The sequence below is a fragment of the Gavialis gangeticus genome, unplaced genomic scaffold (assembly GCF_001723915.1).
Source record: "Gavialis gangeticus isolate Ggan-Ray unplaced genomic scaffold, GavGan_comp1, whole genome shotgun sequence".
Lineage (NCBI taxonomy): Eukaryota > Metazoa > Chordata > Crocodylia > Gavialidae > Gavialis > Gavialis gangeticus.
Genome location: NW_017728997.1, coordinates 12,317,414 through 12,333,979, shown reverse-complemented (window position 1 = coordinate 12,333,979; position 16,566 = coordinate 12,317,414). Strand labels below are relative to the sequence as shown.

General features: G+C 41.8%; 1 protein-coding gene across 1 annotated transcript in view; it reads right to left on the bottom strand.

Moving 5' to 3' along the window:
- Positions 1-6,338: 6,338 nt before the first annotated feature.
- Positions 6,339-16,566, bottom strand: part of TMF1 (TATA element modulatory factor 1) — a 21,783-nt gene continuing 11,555 nt past the window's right edge. The window contains exons 8-17 of the mRNA XM_019504783.1: positions 15,965-16,121; positions 15,288-15,380; positions 14,206-14,362; positions 13,114-13,306; positions 11,330-11,399; positions 11,154-11,246; positions 10,150-10,269; positions 9,333-9,479; positions 8,313-8,438; positions 6,339-6,855 (exon numbers count right to left, since the gene is read on the bottom strand). Coding sequence (XP_019360328.1) covers positions 6,712-6,855; positions 8,313-8,438; positions 9,333-9,479; positions 10,150-10,269; positions 11,154-11,246; positions 11,330-11,399; positions 13,114-13,306; positions 14,206-14,362; positions 15,288-15,380; positions 15,965-16,121 — 1,300 coding nt within the window. The 3' untranslated portion in view covers positions 6,339-6,711. The remainder of the gene's footprint in view (positions 6,856-8,312; positions 8,439-9,332; positions 9,480-10,149; positions 10,270-11,153; positions 11,247-11,329; positions 11,400-13,113; positions 13,307-14,205; positions 14,363-15,287; positions 15,381-15,964; positions 16,122-16,566) is intronic.

The window sequence follows — 16,566 nt, the reverse complement described above, 5'->3', positions numbered from 1 at the left end:
GGGCGAGGGGAGGAGCCGCGCGGCCGGAACCCCCGCCCCCCGCGGCCGGGATGGTTTGGTCCAGCTCTCCTGCGGGGGGGTTGGTTATTTGTAATTGCTTTCTTTATTTCAGCAGTGCGTGCCCTAAGTCACATCGGGGTCCGACGCGTTTGAGTCGTGCGTGGCAAAGCCCCTGTATCCTCCACCCTCCTGGCAAACCCTTGGTGCAAGCCCAAGCAAGGGGGGACTGGGGCCGAGGTCACAAGTTCTGCAAATTTTTCCAGCTGTTTAAGTCGGTCTAATAAAAGATTCATCCGAAGAGCCCCTGGCGCCTATGATCCTCCCGCCGTGGGGAGTCCTGCAAGCAGACGTGGGTGCACGCTCCGCTGCACAAAGTCGCATTGGGGCGCTGGCGCCTGCGTGGACATCGGTGACACGTAGTGGGTGCATGTGCACCCGAGATTGGCCGTGCACCCCCTGGAAACGTTTCCAAGGGGTGCACATGGGTGCACGTGCACCTGAGATTGGCCATGCACCCCCTGGAAACGTTTCCAAGGGGTGCACATGGGTGCACGTGCACCTGAGATTGGCCGTGCACCCCCTGGAAACGTTTCCAAGGGGTGCACATGGGTGCACGTGCACCTGAGATTGGCCGTGCACCCCCCTGGAAACGTTTCCAGGTGGTAGACATGGGTGCACGTGCACCTGAGATTGGCCGTGCACCCCCTGGAAACGTTTCCAAGGGGTGCACATGGGTGCACGTGCACCTGAGATTGGCCGTGCACCCCCCTGGAAACGTTTCCAGGTGGTAGACATGGGTGCACGTGTACCTGAGATTGGCCGTGCACCCCCTGGAAACGTTTCCAAGGGGTGCACATGGGTGCACGTGCACCTGAGATTGGCCGTGCACCCCCCTGGAAACGTTTCCAGGTGGTAGACATGGGTGCACGTGTACCTGAGATTGGCCGTGCACCCCCTGGAAACGTTTCCAAGGGGTGCACATGGGTGCACGTGCACCTGAGATTGGCCGTGCACCCCCCTGGAAACGTTTCCAGGTGGTAGACATGGGTGCACGTGTACCTGAGATTGGCCGTGCACCCCCTGGAAACGTTTCCAAGGGGTGCACATGGGTGCACGTGCACCTGAGATTGGCCGTGCACCCCCCTGGAAACGTTTCCAGGTGGTAGACATGGGTGCACGTGTACCTGAGATTGGCCGTGCACCCCCTGGAAACGTTTCCAAGGGGTGCACATGGGTGCACGTGCACCTGAGATTGGCCGTGCACCCCCCTGGAAACGTTTCCAGGTGGTAGACATGGGTGCACGTGTACCTGAGATTGGCCGTGCAACCCCTGGAAACGTTTCCAAGGGGTGCACATGGGTGCACGTGCACCTGAGATTGGCCGTGCACCCCTGGAAACATCAGCTGGAAAAACAATTAGTGGCGCTTTCCCATTTCACCGCTGGTGATTTTGGACTCAGCAATCGGCCCCAGCCAGTGATGTGGTGCCCCTCCAGACTCAGGAGGCAGCAATGGCCCACATTCATGGTCATGGTAATTCTGTGTTTCATCCCAGGCCAGTCCAACCATTAGGTCGCCTACAGCACCCAAATTTGGGGGGGGGGGGCGCCAAAATGATATGCAGAATGAAGTAACAGAAACGGTATTCTCCATAACGGGCCTGGCCGGCTACGGCTCCACCTTGGTCTAAGACCTTTGGTTCAGCACGGGGAGAAAGACCTTTAATGAAAAGCGTGAAACAATCAATAAAAAAAATGTATTGTTTTATTCTTCATTTCAAATATCAGATAAGTACATGTGAAAGGTCATTCTAGACTTATTTTCCTCAATGTTGGAAGTGGTGGGGTCGTCTCAGGCACCAATTACCCTGGGACCAGCCCGTTTCAGCCATGCCAAACCAGCGAAGGAGGCCATGGTGGCCTGCATCCCAGCCCATTCCTCGCAGCATGTGATGACCCTGCCGACCTCGAGATGGGCAGGGGCCGTCCCCTTGGAGCAGGTCGTGAAGGCCCTCCCGAGGGTTCACTGTCAGCCGTGCACCTCGCACTCCGAAAGAGGAGCCAGAAGAGGTAGCAGCTCTGGAGGAAGAAGGACTTGTTTCCCGTAGGTACAAACGGTGTGTAGTAAGCTTGCAGCACACCCGCCTCGCTGGTACCAAGGTCCTATTGCAATATGAATGGTCAAGACATTCTGAAATCTCTTTGCAATTCCAGCTTCCCAAATACCTTCCTTGGACTTGCCTGCAAAGCAAATAGCTGCACCAGGCCGGTCTTCCCAGCTTCATAAGACAATAATATTCACACTGCTCAAAGGAAAGGGGCTTTTCCCGTCACGGCCCCGCAGGAAACGGGGCTCTATAAAATACCATTGTTTTATTTCCTTTGACCGTAGACTTATTTCCCTATATAGAAGCAGCTTCCGCTCCTGGGGTGTTTTCTCCCTCAAATCGTTTAACACGGTCCCAGACAAAACTGCAGCCTTGTTTTTCAAAAGCTGTTCTGCCACGAGAAATAAGGTCTGACATAAGGCGGAAAGACATCACTACAGACACAAACATGTCTGAACAAAAGTCGTCGAGGCACGGTTTGGAGCGAGCGGACGTCCCGATCAAAAGGGGCTTTATTATAAAGATGAGCAGGGTTCCAGCTCTCTCTGAAATGTTTAGGATCCTAGATTCAGCCCGCTGCCCCTAGTTACTGCTGTAAAGCAAAATAACCAGAGGTCAAAAACCCTGCTTCAATGGAAAGTAGGTTTTATGCATTTAAGAATTGTTCACTCGCAGGAGTACAGGCATTTTCTTTGCAGAATGCCACATTTGAACATCCCTCCGAAGAGCCACCTTAACTTCAATTCCCATCTTCGCTAGAAAGAATCAGAAACGCGCTATTAGATTTAAATTTTATTCAACCCAGCCCCATGCTTTATACAGGTTGCTTATTTACATTGTTTTACATCTGGAATTCAAATGTTCAGTTCTCGCAGAATATTCATCCATTTCCTGTCTGATATTCAAGATCACTGTAGCCTTTCGTGGAACATGCGTATAAACGTAACAAAAGGGCTCATAGCATAGGACAAAAAAATGTACTTCTCTGTAGCAAAGATAAAAACAGACACATGCACAGCTGGGCAGCACTGGAACAGTTGCTCTAGTTTTCATTAAGGATGCAGTCAATGCCCTTGAAGTTAACAGGTTGTTGCAGCATATCCTAATTTCTCTTTATGGTAACACACTGCCAGCTGATCAGGGGTCTAATCCAAAATGCTTTGAAAGCAATAAGAGTCTTCCCGTTGCCTTCACTGTATTCAGGAATAGACTCCTATTACTTTTGAGTAAATCTGTAAAGTATAATGTTTCTTCACACTGGCAGATATAGCAGTTTTACTACTTCAGAGCAACCAGCAGTGAGAAAAGCCACAGATGGCATTTTCATCTATTAATCTGAACAATGCTAGGTGGTCCTATTGAGACCTTTTTTGTGTGCAAACATACCTGTGCTAACAGCACTGAGTTGAGAGGATGTTGGCGGATCAAAGTAAGCCTTAAAAACAAATACACCAGTGTTACAGCCAAGATGCACAAAACAGGTTACTTTTGACTGTTCTGTTTCACAAGGTTTTGATGCTTAGTACAGATGTAAATAGTGTCACTTCCTGATTTTCAGGCTCTAGGATAGGCTGCAAGAGAAAAGAACGGCCAAATCCAAGCACTGAATTTAGGAGGAGAGTTTGTAAAATCTTTATATTAATTTTGTAGACTTTAAAACCTAAATTCTGCACCTAAGTACTGACAAATACTGCCTTTTACATCCAAGAGGAAAGGAATAGGACATGTAAGCATACATCAAGGTTTTCCACTTGTCCAGATTCCTCTTAAAAATTAGATAAATACACGTTTTTTGGACAATCTATTAGATTTATTACTGTATATCAGCTCTGATTGACAAGTTACCCACTCGCATTTTAATGGTGGAATATTACCTTCAAAAAGGTTCTGCATTGATATGCCAAAATAAAAATGACAAAGCTAGATGCATATTTTTCATGGAATAGCCCTTGACTTGCGCAAGATTGAATACAACCCAATCTACAAGATAAAATGTGGTCCAACTGACAACTGATACTGAATTGATACCCTACACTAATTTGAACCTGGTTCTGTTAAAAAACAAAAACAAAAGCACTTTTAAAAAACTATTTACACATTAGAATTGAACGATTGATTTATGCTCTTGAAAGTAAGCATCCACACTTCAGTCTCCACCCCCTACTTGGAGCACCTGGGGGGTTCATTTTATGAAAGCAAAATGCCCAGTCTTAGAACAATACTCATTTCCAAAATGAAATCAAGCATGTAGATTGAATGAGATAAAAAATAAAACCCTATTTTAAGTTCTGCGCTTCTGTTGCTTCAGCAGGGCAAATCCTGGGTCAAACTGCGCTCTGATTTCAAAGGGGTGGATCCCAGAGTGGCGGTGGCACATTGTGATGGCGCCCACTGAAGAATTCCCTTTATTTTTTTTTTTTTGCAGGCCCCAAGGATACAAATTCCTAGTACAAGATCGTCTCTCCCGTGAAAGCTGGTTCCCCAGCTGTCACATTTCATCCATTCATTCTACTGGCTGTACAGCTGGACCACACAGGACCGCGCTCTCCGATGCCCTAGCCATGTTCAGACATTAAGTTTCTGCTGGGAGAATCGCTGCTCCCCCAGTAGAGACCAGAAGTGTACGGACACTCAGGCTTTTTTCTCTCAAGAGCAAAAATGGCTGGTCTAGGAGGAAAATAACCCAGCAACAACCTGGGTTAAACCACCAGCTTTGTAATCTCCTGCCCTTCCCTACAAGGGGGGGGGCTTTTCCAGAGCTCCCACTCCCAGCTAAACTGGCACCCCCCCAGCAGCGCTGCAAAGAGGAGCTGGAAGCCAGGCTGGGGCAGCCCCTCCAGGTTTTAAATCGCTGCCCCTGCTGCTCAGCTGAGTGGTGGAGGCTGCCTGGGGAAGCTGGAGGGGCAGGGAGCCAGGTGAACGGAGGCTCTTCCTTGCTGCAGACACTGCCCAGCTGACCCCAAGGAGAGTGGGACAAGGCAGGCTCCCAGAGCCTTGCCACAGAAGCCAAGTGCTCCCACCCATCTCCCTGCACGCCTCTGGGTCAGCCTGAAGGAGTGCAAGTGGGGCTATTCACCTGCAGGGAAGAACTGGGAGGGATCCCACCATGACAGTGCCTGCCCTCCTGCACATTAGCTGATGATGGGGGGCAGAGGGGTCATTCACTTGGGGGCTGAAAGCCTGCCCTTTTCTGGGCAGGATCAATTAATGGATATATTAATGTCAACTAAGGGCATGGGCAGCTCGGGGAGGGGCCCTCTAATGCCCCCTGGCTACAGAGCTTGTCCATGAAGCTATGTAGCCATGGGGGTGAAGTAACATTGGTACAAGTCCAGCTCTGAGGCTACTTTCCTACTGGAAGAAATTCCTTCCAGTAGAAATGAACATTTGTACTCAGCCTTAGTTAAGTTATGAACGTGAAGACGGAGGAGAAATCACTCATAATTGAAGCAAGTGGTGGAATAAGCAGAGAATTTCATATGCAGTACAGTTCAGAATATGAGCATCCATTACTGCTACAGTATTTAGCACAGTGAAATATTTGCTGTCTGGAATGCAAAGAGGAAGAAGCAGACTAATTCTCAGCATTCCCAAGGGTCCAATTTCTCTGATACATGACCCAAAACATGGCTCTTGAAATATCAAGCTGCACAGATGCTGATTTAGCCAATACCTTTTATAAGGAATTGAGTGATCTTTTGCAATGACTGCAGACTACCTCAGTTCCAAAAAAATGGGGCAGAAAAATCAGATTTAGACCAAGAATGGCTACAGAAGAGCAGCAGCAATGATTTCATTTCAAGAGAATTTTATTTTTCTTTCTTTTTTTAAAACAGTACCACTACAAGCAGCTCCAAGACCTAAAAGAAACTAGTGTTGAACTGTCCTGCTTGCTGAAGATGATGTTAACTGTATGTAGAGACAGGTTTACCTGGAGGTCTAATGACCCCAGGGATGCAACACAAATAGCATGCAAGATGAAGTAGTGGATTTAACAACAAGAACAAGTTACAGTCTTGGTCCATCTCTTTGCTTTAGGGAATTGGTGCAAAACAGATGTTCTGTGAAGCAAAATTTCTTCATGAAAATGAAACTGCTGTTCTTTAGATTCCCGAAACACAGATCAGGAATTCTCCCTTCATTGAAAAGATTGGAAACATCTACCCTCTTAAATTTCAGACAGCAAGTCTCTGCCACTTGTGTTGCGGTAAGAAAAAAAATAGTATTATAATTTTTGTTATAAAAAGAACAAATGTTCAGAACATTTAAAAGCTCTTCCTTCAATACCTTCTTCTGCCACGTGGTCAGGTCACATCACATAAATCAATCTATCTTTCTGCTACTGCTTGGACATAAAACGGTCCATTTTTAGTTAAATAAAAGGAGGGATAGTTTTAATAAAAAAAGAAAAATTAAATATTGCACAAATAATTTAACTGCAGACAGTACCAGACACCATTAAAGCGTTGATTTTTTCCAGCATATGAATTCTACAATATAGTCACATTTTCTATAGTACATTTTTTACAACACATTTGAATTTACATGAACAACTATCTTTACAGTCTAGTATCACTGTCATAAAGTTACAGTTTCAGCAGGAATTAGTTTTGTCTTTGTTTTAAGAGTTCATCTATCTGAGTCTTGTACATGTTTTTCACATCTTCAAGATCCAGTCTAAGTTCTTCCGCCTCTTCTGCTTTCTCCCCATACATCTGGAGAATTGTGTTGTATCGTTGATCCAAATCCTACAACAACATGCATGTTTGGTTATTTGATTGTTTCCCTAATAATAAACTAACATGGTAGGTTTCACTGGTTGGCAAACACTTACCATTCTAACAGCTATCTTATGAAGTCAAAGTACATTTATCAAAATTAAGGATTTTTTGTTGCTTTGTTTCTCACAAGTAAAATGCCTAACTAATAAAGGCTTCTTGCTTTGTGTCCTGACTACTGATGAACTTGTGCTTTAAGGAATGGTTAAGGAGTAGCAGAGTCCAAAGGTAGGATCCTTAACTACAAAGAACAACCAACAAGGACTTTTACATTCAACTCAGTTGCTACAGCAGAACATAGACTGACAGATAATTCCCCTACATTCTCATATAAAAGATCTGGGACTGTTAAGTGGGGGGAAGAGAGAGAGATATCACTAGAAATCTGAAACCACACTTGCAGGCTTTTGCTCAGAAGTCACGATACACTTGCATCTCACTCCTTTCAGAAGGTAGGAAGTTTGAATTTCTATCTGGATTTCAAAGTAAAATATGGAGCCTGCTTCATGACTCGGGGCACTTTGAATGCTACTCTTCAATTTTAAGCATCACACGTACTACAGAACCTGCAAGCAGGTTCATATATTGGAGTCCAAAACAGTTTAAGCAGCATTTTTTCTTCACTTCTGAGCAGGACAAAGTAATCTATATTTTCACACAGATTCACAGAAGTTTAGGGCTGGAAGGGACCTTGTGAGATCATCAGGTTCAGCTCGACAGACTCTTCAAAATTTTAATCTTCCACATAATAGCTCCAGGCTTTCAACTCACATAACGTGAGTTGCAGGCCAGAAATGCTGAATACTGTGAGCAAGGAATGTGCACATAATTGTGTATAAAATTATGAGAACTGTATGTGCAAATAACCATCTGGTCCTGAAGGAGATAAGCAAAATTAAGCCAAGTTTTAGCATTCTTTATTGTTGGCGTAAGCTTTTTAAAATATAGTCTGGTATCTCCGCATAAGATCACAATTGCAAGACTTCACCAGAATTCTCTTATAAGGATACACAATCACTGCACTATACTTTCACTAGATTGACCCTTTAAGAATAACATTTGGAAATAACTGATAACTGCCATAATGCAAAACCTGCTGATAAAATCCATCAGTCTCTACGCTAAAAATTACCAAGTTACAGACTCACTTAAATTTTACTCTTAAAAAAAAAAAAGCACTTAATATATTTTGAATCTAAAATTAACATTTATTTTTTTTACTGTCCGGATTTGAACAATTTAATATGTTTTATGATTACTATCCTCTCACTTAAAAAAACCCAACGTTTTGTATCAACTGTGCTTGCTGGGCTCTAGCCGACTTAAAAGGTCATGAATGATAACTTGTTAGTTTTCCTAATTAAAAAACACATTGGGTCATTCAAGTTCAGATTCACAGATGTGCTTCAATATTTATTCCACCTTACCTTTAGCTGAGCCCGCAATTTTGGTATCTCCTTCACTTTTTCTTCAAATTCATCATTTTGATTAGTTAATTTAACCAGTTCTTCAGCCATTATTGACCGAGTTTTTTCAAGGTTTCCTATTTCCAGCTAAGACAACAACATCAAAAAAGCATTTAACTATCAGATGTTTGTATTGAGAAACCCAGGTTAGAATTCAGATTTTTCATTTTTAAAAAGCTCATAATTTAGAGGCCTTGCTAGCTAATTATAATGGCAGCACAGAATGATTGCTGTACCTTTTAACTATACAGACTGTTAGATTTACAAGACATGAGGAGATATAAAAATCACACGGCAGAATCCACGTAATCCATTTCATATTAAAAATTTAAGATCAATTGCTGAACTCATTATATTTATTTTAAACACAAAAAACCCATTATTTCAATTCACATTTTCAGTAATATAATACATTTCAGTATTTTCCATCATTGCAGACGTCTGTTTTTATGCATGTCACTTGGGTTCAAATTAACATTTATGCTAGAGTAACTTGGGAAATTTTCATTCCCAGACGAGTTAAAAAAAAAAACAAAAAACAAACAGATGTGATATACCATGTTTGAAGCACCTACAACCAACTGGCTTGGGAAGAACATCTATTACAAATCTGACAGAGGCACTTTTTCATGAAATCTTATCAAATATTGGTGAAGTAGCCAGCCATGGTCTGTCCCACATCCCACTCTTTACCCCACACTGCTCTCCTCTCCCCCTCACCTACCCCCCACCCAAAAAAAAAAAAATGATGCCCCATCATAACTTTTACAGAACTGCTACAGGGTAGAAAAAGAAAGGTCCCCAGCAAAATGGGAGCCAAATTCCCCAAGCCACAGTTCACACATTCATATTTTATAAAGGTACTGGTGAAATGCAGTAAAATAAGCTTTGTAAAATTAATATGATAATTTTTTTTTACTGTCTTAATCTTTCTACTTAGGTACAATATGCAGTTACAATGCCCAGTGACTCTTACAGTACCTGTAGGTGAGAAATCTCTCCTTCCCTTAGTTTTAACTGTGACTGCAGGTTTTCAATGATACTTGAACCTGCTCCCATTCTTATAGCATCATAAAGATTGTTCCCACTTGCAGACACTGATCCAAACGAATGGTCATGAGGATCATCCTACAAATACAAGTTAAACAACCTTAAAGCTGGATATGAAAGACTTCATTTCAAGAACTCTGGCACCAGAAGCTAGAAGTTATCGATATAGTAAATTTAGACTGTTCTCATTAGAGTCAAGGGTTTCAATGCTTCAGATAAATTTACTTGAAAGAAAAGGTTATGGTGAACAGTTAAGTAAAATTTATGATCTTCACTCCTCTTTAGTTTGCTCTGTTAAACAATGGCTGTAAGGATATCTGAGACACTTTCATCTACAGCGACACAGCAGAAACAGCCTTTGTGCAGACTGCATCAAGATGCAGCTGTTCTCTTTGCCTGAGTGGTACGAGATTACAGTCACAGGATTAAGAAGTATACCGAGATCCTTGTGTGTTCTCAAACGCTTACCACTTGCAATTAAACAGTTTCCACTCGTTTTGTAACACACCCTGGAATAACTGGCAAGATCTGCACTTGCTATCCATAGACTGCTTATATTTAAAAATGTATACAAATCCCAGGCTCCCTCCTGTGAATACTGTGCAACTCTAGACATTTTCTAGGCATGCTTAAGTTCTAGTGCAGATATAAACAATTTTATCAAGACATCAACACAATTCATTGGAAAGAAAAGGCAGCAAACACAGACAGTCTAGCAAGAGAAACCAGTTGATCCACCATACAATACCTGAGAGATGAAGGAAGCCTGAAGCCCTGCCACATCAACTCCACTTATTGAACTTGAGCGTGACAGAGTTGGAGTACTCGAAACAGTTTCCATTGTCGACAATGAAAATGATTTGCGTTCCTTGAGAAAGAGAGGAATTTAGGGAACAAACAGACTTTCCAAGATCATAAATCTAGAAAGACCATTTTCATGAACACAGGAGTTTCCTTTTTCACTCCAAAATGCAGAACATGCATTACCATCCCCCCCCACCCCACTGTCATAACTAACTTTAAACAGTGAAAATTTAGCAGACACCCAGGGCAAATAGCCTGAGTTCAACTTCTCAAGCTTTCTTGGTAATGAAGGAAAAGAAGCAGCTACCCACAAAAGAGATTTTGAAGCAGTAATGAATTTTGCTGAGCTCATAAATTTACAGGAATGACCCCATTCCACAAAGGTAGTTTTCTTTCCTGGAAAGAGGTCAGTGAAGAGAATTTTAAATGTTGCACTGCCCAAATCCAGGATCTTTGAGGCCAACAGCTCTTACCCACCAGTTTTATAAACAAACCGACCACCCTTGCAACAAGCACCTCCAGGCATGTTTGATTCAGAAAAATGAAGCGAAGAGCTTCTGAACAGGACTTCTGGTTTCAGAACTTGCAGGAACAAAGATTAACAATGATGGCTGTTCTATATCAATTAGATATAGGCCCAGGCATTTATCTGTCTCTCCTGCATATGCTGCCATTGCCCACGCTTTATCTATTTTGTGACTAAGTAGATAAACCCTTACACAGGACCATAAAACCATTATCTTCTACACCACAATTGCATTGAGTAGAGAAAAAACGTAAGTTTGAAAGAATATTGGGTCTCAGATGTTTTCTTTCATGGTATTACAGTACTACATCCTTCTAAGTCTCATTTGTTGTTGTGATGTTTTGTCTTAATGGTCTGGATACCTGCTATAAAATTGGCACCGTGTATTTATTTTACATGAATATTAATATAAACGGCAATACCTTTTCCTTTGCTGCTTCTTGTACAAAAATGGCTTTCTTCCTTTCTTGCTCGACTTTCATTTTCTCCATTTCTAACTGAGTAGCTAACAGTGTCTAAAGGAGGAAATGTAGATTAATAGTCTCCTGCCAACTCTGAATCTGATGATAAAGAAATGCAAAATTGAAGCAGTCAATACCTTTTCTTTCTTTGCTTCTTCAAGGGTTTTTGCATACTCATTTCTAAGGTTTTCTAGTTCGACCTCATACCTATTTTGAGAACAGACATGAATAAAGGCAGTCACTACAGAACCTTCTCTTCATTTCTATCTTTGATTCATACAAAGAAAAAAAAGTTAACAGAATAGGGTTTGCTACTTGAATGTTAGCTATTCTTAAGAAGGCTTCTTAGATCAGTCCTGGCAATTTTAAGTCTTGTTATTGTGCATCTTCTTTAATGCTCTGGGTATATGCTCTATCCTGCCATAAAACAACCACCTATTTTAATGCTTATCTTGTTTATTTTTTAAAGAAAATTTCAATACATTTCCTTTATACAGGCAGTCCTCAGACTTACAACACAATTGGGTCCTGAAAACGGGGTCTTAGTTCGAAACGTTGCAACTCAGAACCAATTCTCTCATAAGAAACAATGTTATAAATGAGGGATTGGTTCCTGAACCAAGGCCTGATACCCCATTTTCACCAAAAATACCCCAGAATTTTGTACTTGATCAATTACAGATGATAGCTACATTCATATATTTATATTGTAAATAACAATCATATTGATTTGGAAGGACTTCTTTGAGGTGACTTTGCTGGACTTTTTGAAGGGTTCTTGGCTGGAGTCTTCTCAGGAGTCCTGGCTGCAGGTTTTTCTGGAGTCTCGTCTCCTTTCTTAAAGAAAGTGCCCAAGAAGTTTGGACAGATGTTCTCCAGGTAGATGAGCGATGCAGCAAACTTGTTTGCTGGCACAGCACTGCATTGGATCAAGCATTTTAAGTCGAAACCGGCGTTGTGAAGTTGAAACAGGGTGTCAGTTTATAAATGTTACAAGTGCAAAAGTTGTAACTCGAAACGTTGGAAGTCAAGGACTGCCTGTACTATTTGTATACAAAATGGTAAGCATATAGATATTATCAACCCAAACCAAAAAAGAGGGATAAAACTATCCCAAGTGACAGACTGCTTGAAAAGAAACTACACCCGACTAGACAAGTAGCAGTCGAGTGAAAGACTAGGAAAGTACTCTGATCATCCCTCCACCCCTAGATACTAGGAAGCTAGGAAAGTTCATCAGAAAATTTTGAATTCCCAATGCAAGAAAGTACCTCTCTCTTATGAATAATGCAAAGTAGGGAAGATTAAACACCCCATTTTAAGCACACAGCTGTCAAAGCCTGAAAAAACAAGAATTTCACAAAATGCAATGTACTTTTAGAGTTTTCTTGGGTTTTTATCATTAAAAACAATTTTTTAAAAATCAACCAATTGGAGCTATCACAGTTCAACTTCTTAAACACTTAGCAACTACTTAAGCTGGTTTACTTTAGGACAAGATGATGCGAGATACTTTTTAATGTTCCCAGGGAAAGCTGTTTTGCACACATGGACCCTCATGGCAGCATGGGCTCCAACTGTAACTGCAAAGCAACTTGCAGGAGCAGAATCAAGAAGAACAGTATACCCATTTATCATGCCAAAAGCAGGTGAAGTGAACCTCACGGGTGAAGCAAAATATTAAGTTTCACATCTCAAGTAGCACTGTGGCAAAAAGCTGGACAGTATAAAGATACCCCAAGCAACTAAAGTAATAAGTACCAGACAAAAAGGAAGGCTCTTCTCTGCATGCCTGTCAGTTCTCACCATATGAATAATTATTAATATTTTAAAAGACAGTAACTAAACACAAAAGAAACCCAATAATTAACAAAGACACAGGAGCTTAATATACAAGATAGTAAATTCACATCCAATTCACCTATTGTTTTCATTTTCCAGTTTCTTGAGTCTGGCTTTCTCTACTTCCAGCTGAGCCTGAAGGCGACTGTTTTCTTGCCTCAGCAGGCTGTTTTGCGATTCAGTGGCAGACATCTGAACTTTATTGGAAAGAAGCTCTTCAGTAGCAGCACGTTCTCTCTCAGCTGCTGCTGCCAGTAGAGATTGAGACTCACCTAAAACCAAATTTATAAATTGCAATCCATTGTAAACAAATGGCTACCTGACTTACTGTCAACATCATCAAGTATCCATAACCAAAGCCAATTATTTAGGTGGCTACCTGAAAAATCTGATGTTTGTCCAGTATTTTAGATGCAAGTAAGATGCACAATGAAGATTTAATTCTGTAAGACTTCAAGCTAGAGAAGTGTTATCTTTCAATATCACCCAAAATATTCTAAGCAGTCCTGTCATTAGCCATCAAAACCATGCAGGTATAGTAAAGGTATACATATAGTTTGATATCCGGCTAATGGCAATGGACCAGCTTTTAAAGAAGGGCAGCACATACTCAAGAGGTACAAACAACTGTCGAATAAGGATGATTTGGTATTCTGTTCTTAGAGTGTAGAATTAAGAGCTAAAACACTAATCGCCATGGTTCCCTACCTTCCCTGGTTGTGGCTTTGGATCATTCCACTGTCATTTTGTTCCTTACAGCCCTAATAATCTCAGATGAAATACATTTGTTTCACAACCTTGAATAGCCACAGATAATAATTCCTATGACTACCAATTCAATGCGTCTGGCATTTTGAGGTGCTGGTACATTTCTACTACCCATTCTTCCCCTCCCATTTTTAAATGCGAAATGTCCCCCAAAACTTATCTGGCATATAGCGGTGATACTTCCAGGACCTCAGCTCTTTTATAGAACCTGTGAATTGGGTTTCACAGTACCCTTGCAAAATGCCATGGCGTCATACTACTTTGCAGACACAGATTTAAATCCAGGTCTCCCATCCCAACCCCGTCTCAGACACTGCTGTGCCCATCTCTTCCTCACATTACTGACATCTAGTGCTACTCCACAGATATGCAAAGGACATTAAAAACTAGAAGCATGTCTTACCAAGTCTGTCAGAAAGGTTCTTCTCTAACTTTTCCCATGTGGAGGTCTGGGCTCCTAGCGTTGCTTGCAGATTTTCTATCTGCCGGAGAAGTGGCCTTGTAGCAGATGTAACACTTTGACTTAGTTCTTGATTCCTGTTTTCTGCTTCTTGGAGTCTCTGAATTAGGATTTAGTTTAAAGTTTGTAAAACTTTCAAACTGCAGGACCAGTTTAAATGACAGTACAAAAAAAAAAAGCTAAAAACAAATTTCAGGTTCTAAATTAAGGGCTATGTAAAACATATATTCAATAAATCTGGAGGTAAGGTAGCAATTTAATTGCCCAGGACTTTTCCTGAAGGTAGCATTACATTCATATATACCAGGAGTTCACAGTGTTAGTCAGAAGGTGGTCCTAATCTATTAGTCCCTAACTGGCAGCACATTAGATTTCAAATTTAATGCCACTGCCTGTTGTTTCTCTCCTTTTGTACCTATCCAAAAAGTTCAAGATCTGCTTTTGCCCTTCCCAATTCCCAACTCTTTCACAGGCTCATATAATCTGCTATCAAGTCTGCCTTCCTCACCTGAAACTAATAAGACTAACTTTGACAGTATTCTCTATAGGATCCAAGCAGTGCTACATCTAGATTCTACTCTCTGCACTACTCCCAAGAGGTAAGGATGAAGTGCAGGCTATTTTTTCAAGAACAAAAAGGAGTTTAAATATCCATTTGTTACAAACATTAGTGCTATCACAAGCTTAAAGATTCAATTTTGTTTCATACTAAAAGGATGCATCACGCATAAAACACGGTATGAAAAGTTTCCAAATTGTGATTTTTCATAAAGCCTTAAGAGGTATATATAAAAAACATTTTAATAGCGAATCCTAATGCTCCCTTACAAAAGCAGATCAAGTTGTACCATATCAACAAACTTATACTTTGAGCCATTAATTTTCAAGACATTTTAGCACTTTGTATACTGCTTTTAGACACTCCCCCTCCAAGTAAATGGCTTAGTATAAATACTTGCATTTTTCATTTTGAACAAAGAAACAAGAGAGGTTAGAAAAACACACTGAAACAGCATGTACAGCACCTGTTGTAGCTCACTGATTTCTTGGCGTAAATAGTCTTCCTTTCTTGCTGCTTGCTGTTCTGCCCGTTGCAATGCCAACCTCAGGTCTGCCACCTGTGTCCATAGGAAGTAGACCATTACATGTCATTAACCTCTTGCAGGGAATTCTAGTAGCGTTTTATCACTGCTACAGTTCTGCACCAGTAATTACACTGGGACTCCAACTGACAAGTTTAAGAAGCAAGTTATGCAGTCATGCACCATGTGCATAACTTATACTTGCTTATCATGCCACCAACTGGTTATATAGTGGTCAGTTCAAGAACTAACACTCTGCATCACAGAAATGATGTTATGAGCATGAAAAACAGTTTGCCCCCAAAAGTAAAAAGTACAGGCCTTATTTTAAATGCGATTTAGTGTAGACTTTGCTCCTCCAAAGTTTTGCTCCATTGTTAACTGACACTCTGTCCTATTTGGCACCTCAAACTCATTTTACTTATTTGTTACAAAAATGCTGTAGTAGAGCTGCTTAATATTTGTCAAATCTGCTTTTGGCAGCAGTGTTTAGAAAAAGGGAAATTCTAACACCCCTTTGCCATTAGCCTGGTTCATTTGAACAGAGTACCGTGCTTATGAATTCCAAGGACATTCACAAATTAAGTCAGAAAGCTTTCATCACCCTGTTAAAAATTCACCTGATTTGCTAAAACTTCCTGTTGTTGCCGGGCTTCCTCTTGGGCCTTCTCTAGCGCTAAACCAAGTTCTTCTTTCGCCTTCATTTCACAACTTAACGCTGCTTCTTGTGCCTCACTGTCCTTTGTAGCATTGGCTTTGTGAAGCTCTGCAAGCTCTCTGCAAACCAGGAATTAAAAGCACTGAAGAATTCATAATATCTACAATGATCTGTAATAAACTACCATACTAAAGCAATTTATTAACTATTGTTTTTACTGAACATGAGTCGGCAATGTGGGGAGGCGGTTAGGAAGGCCAACTGCACCTTGTCGTGCATCCACAGATGCATCTCGAGCAGGTCCAAGGAGGTGATCCTCCCCCTCTACGCGGTACTGGTCAGGCCACAGCTGGAGTACTGCGTCCAGTTCTGGGCACCGCACTTCAAGAGGAATGTGGACAGCATCGAGAGGGTCCAGAGGAGGGCCACTCGTATGATCAAGGGACAGCAGGGTAGATCCTATGAGGAAAGGTTGCGGGACCTGAACCTGTTCAGCCTTCAAAAGAGAAGGCTGAGGGGGGATCTTGTGGCCTGTTATAAACTGGTTAGGGGGGATCAGCAGGC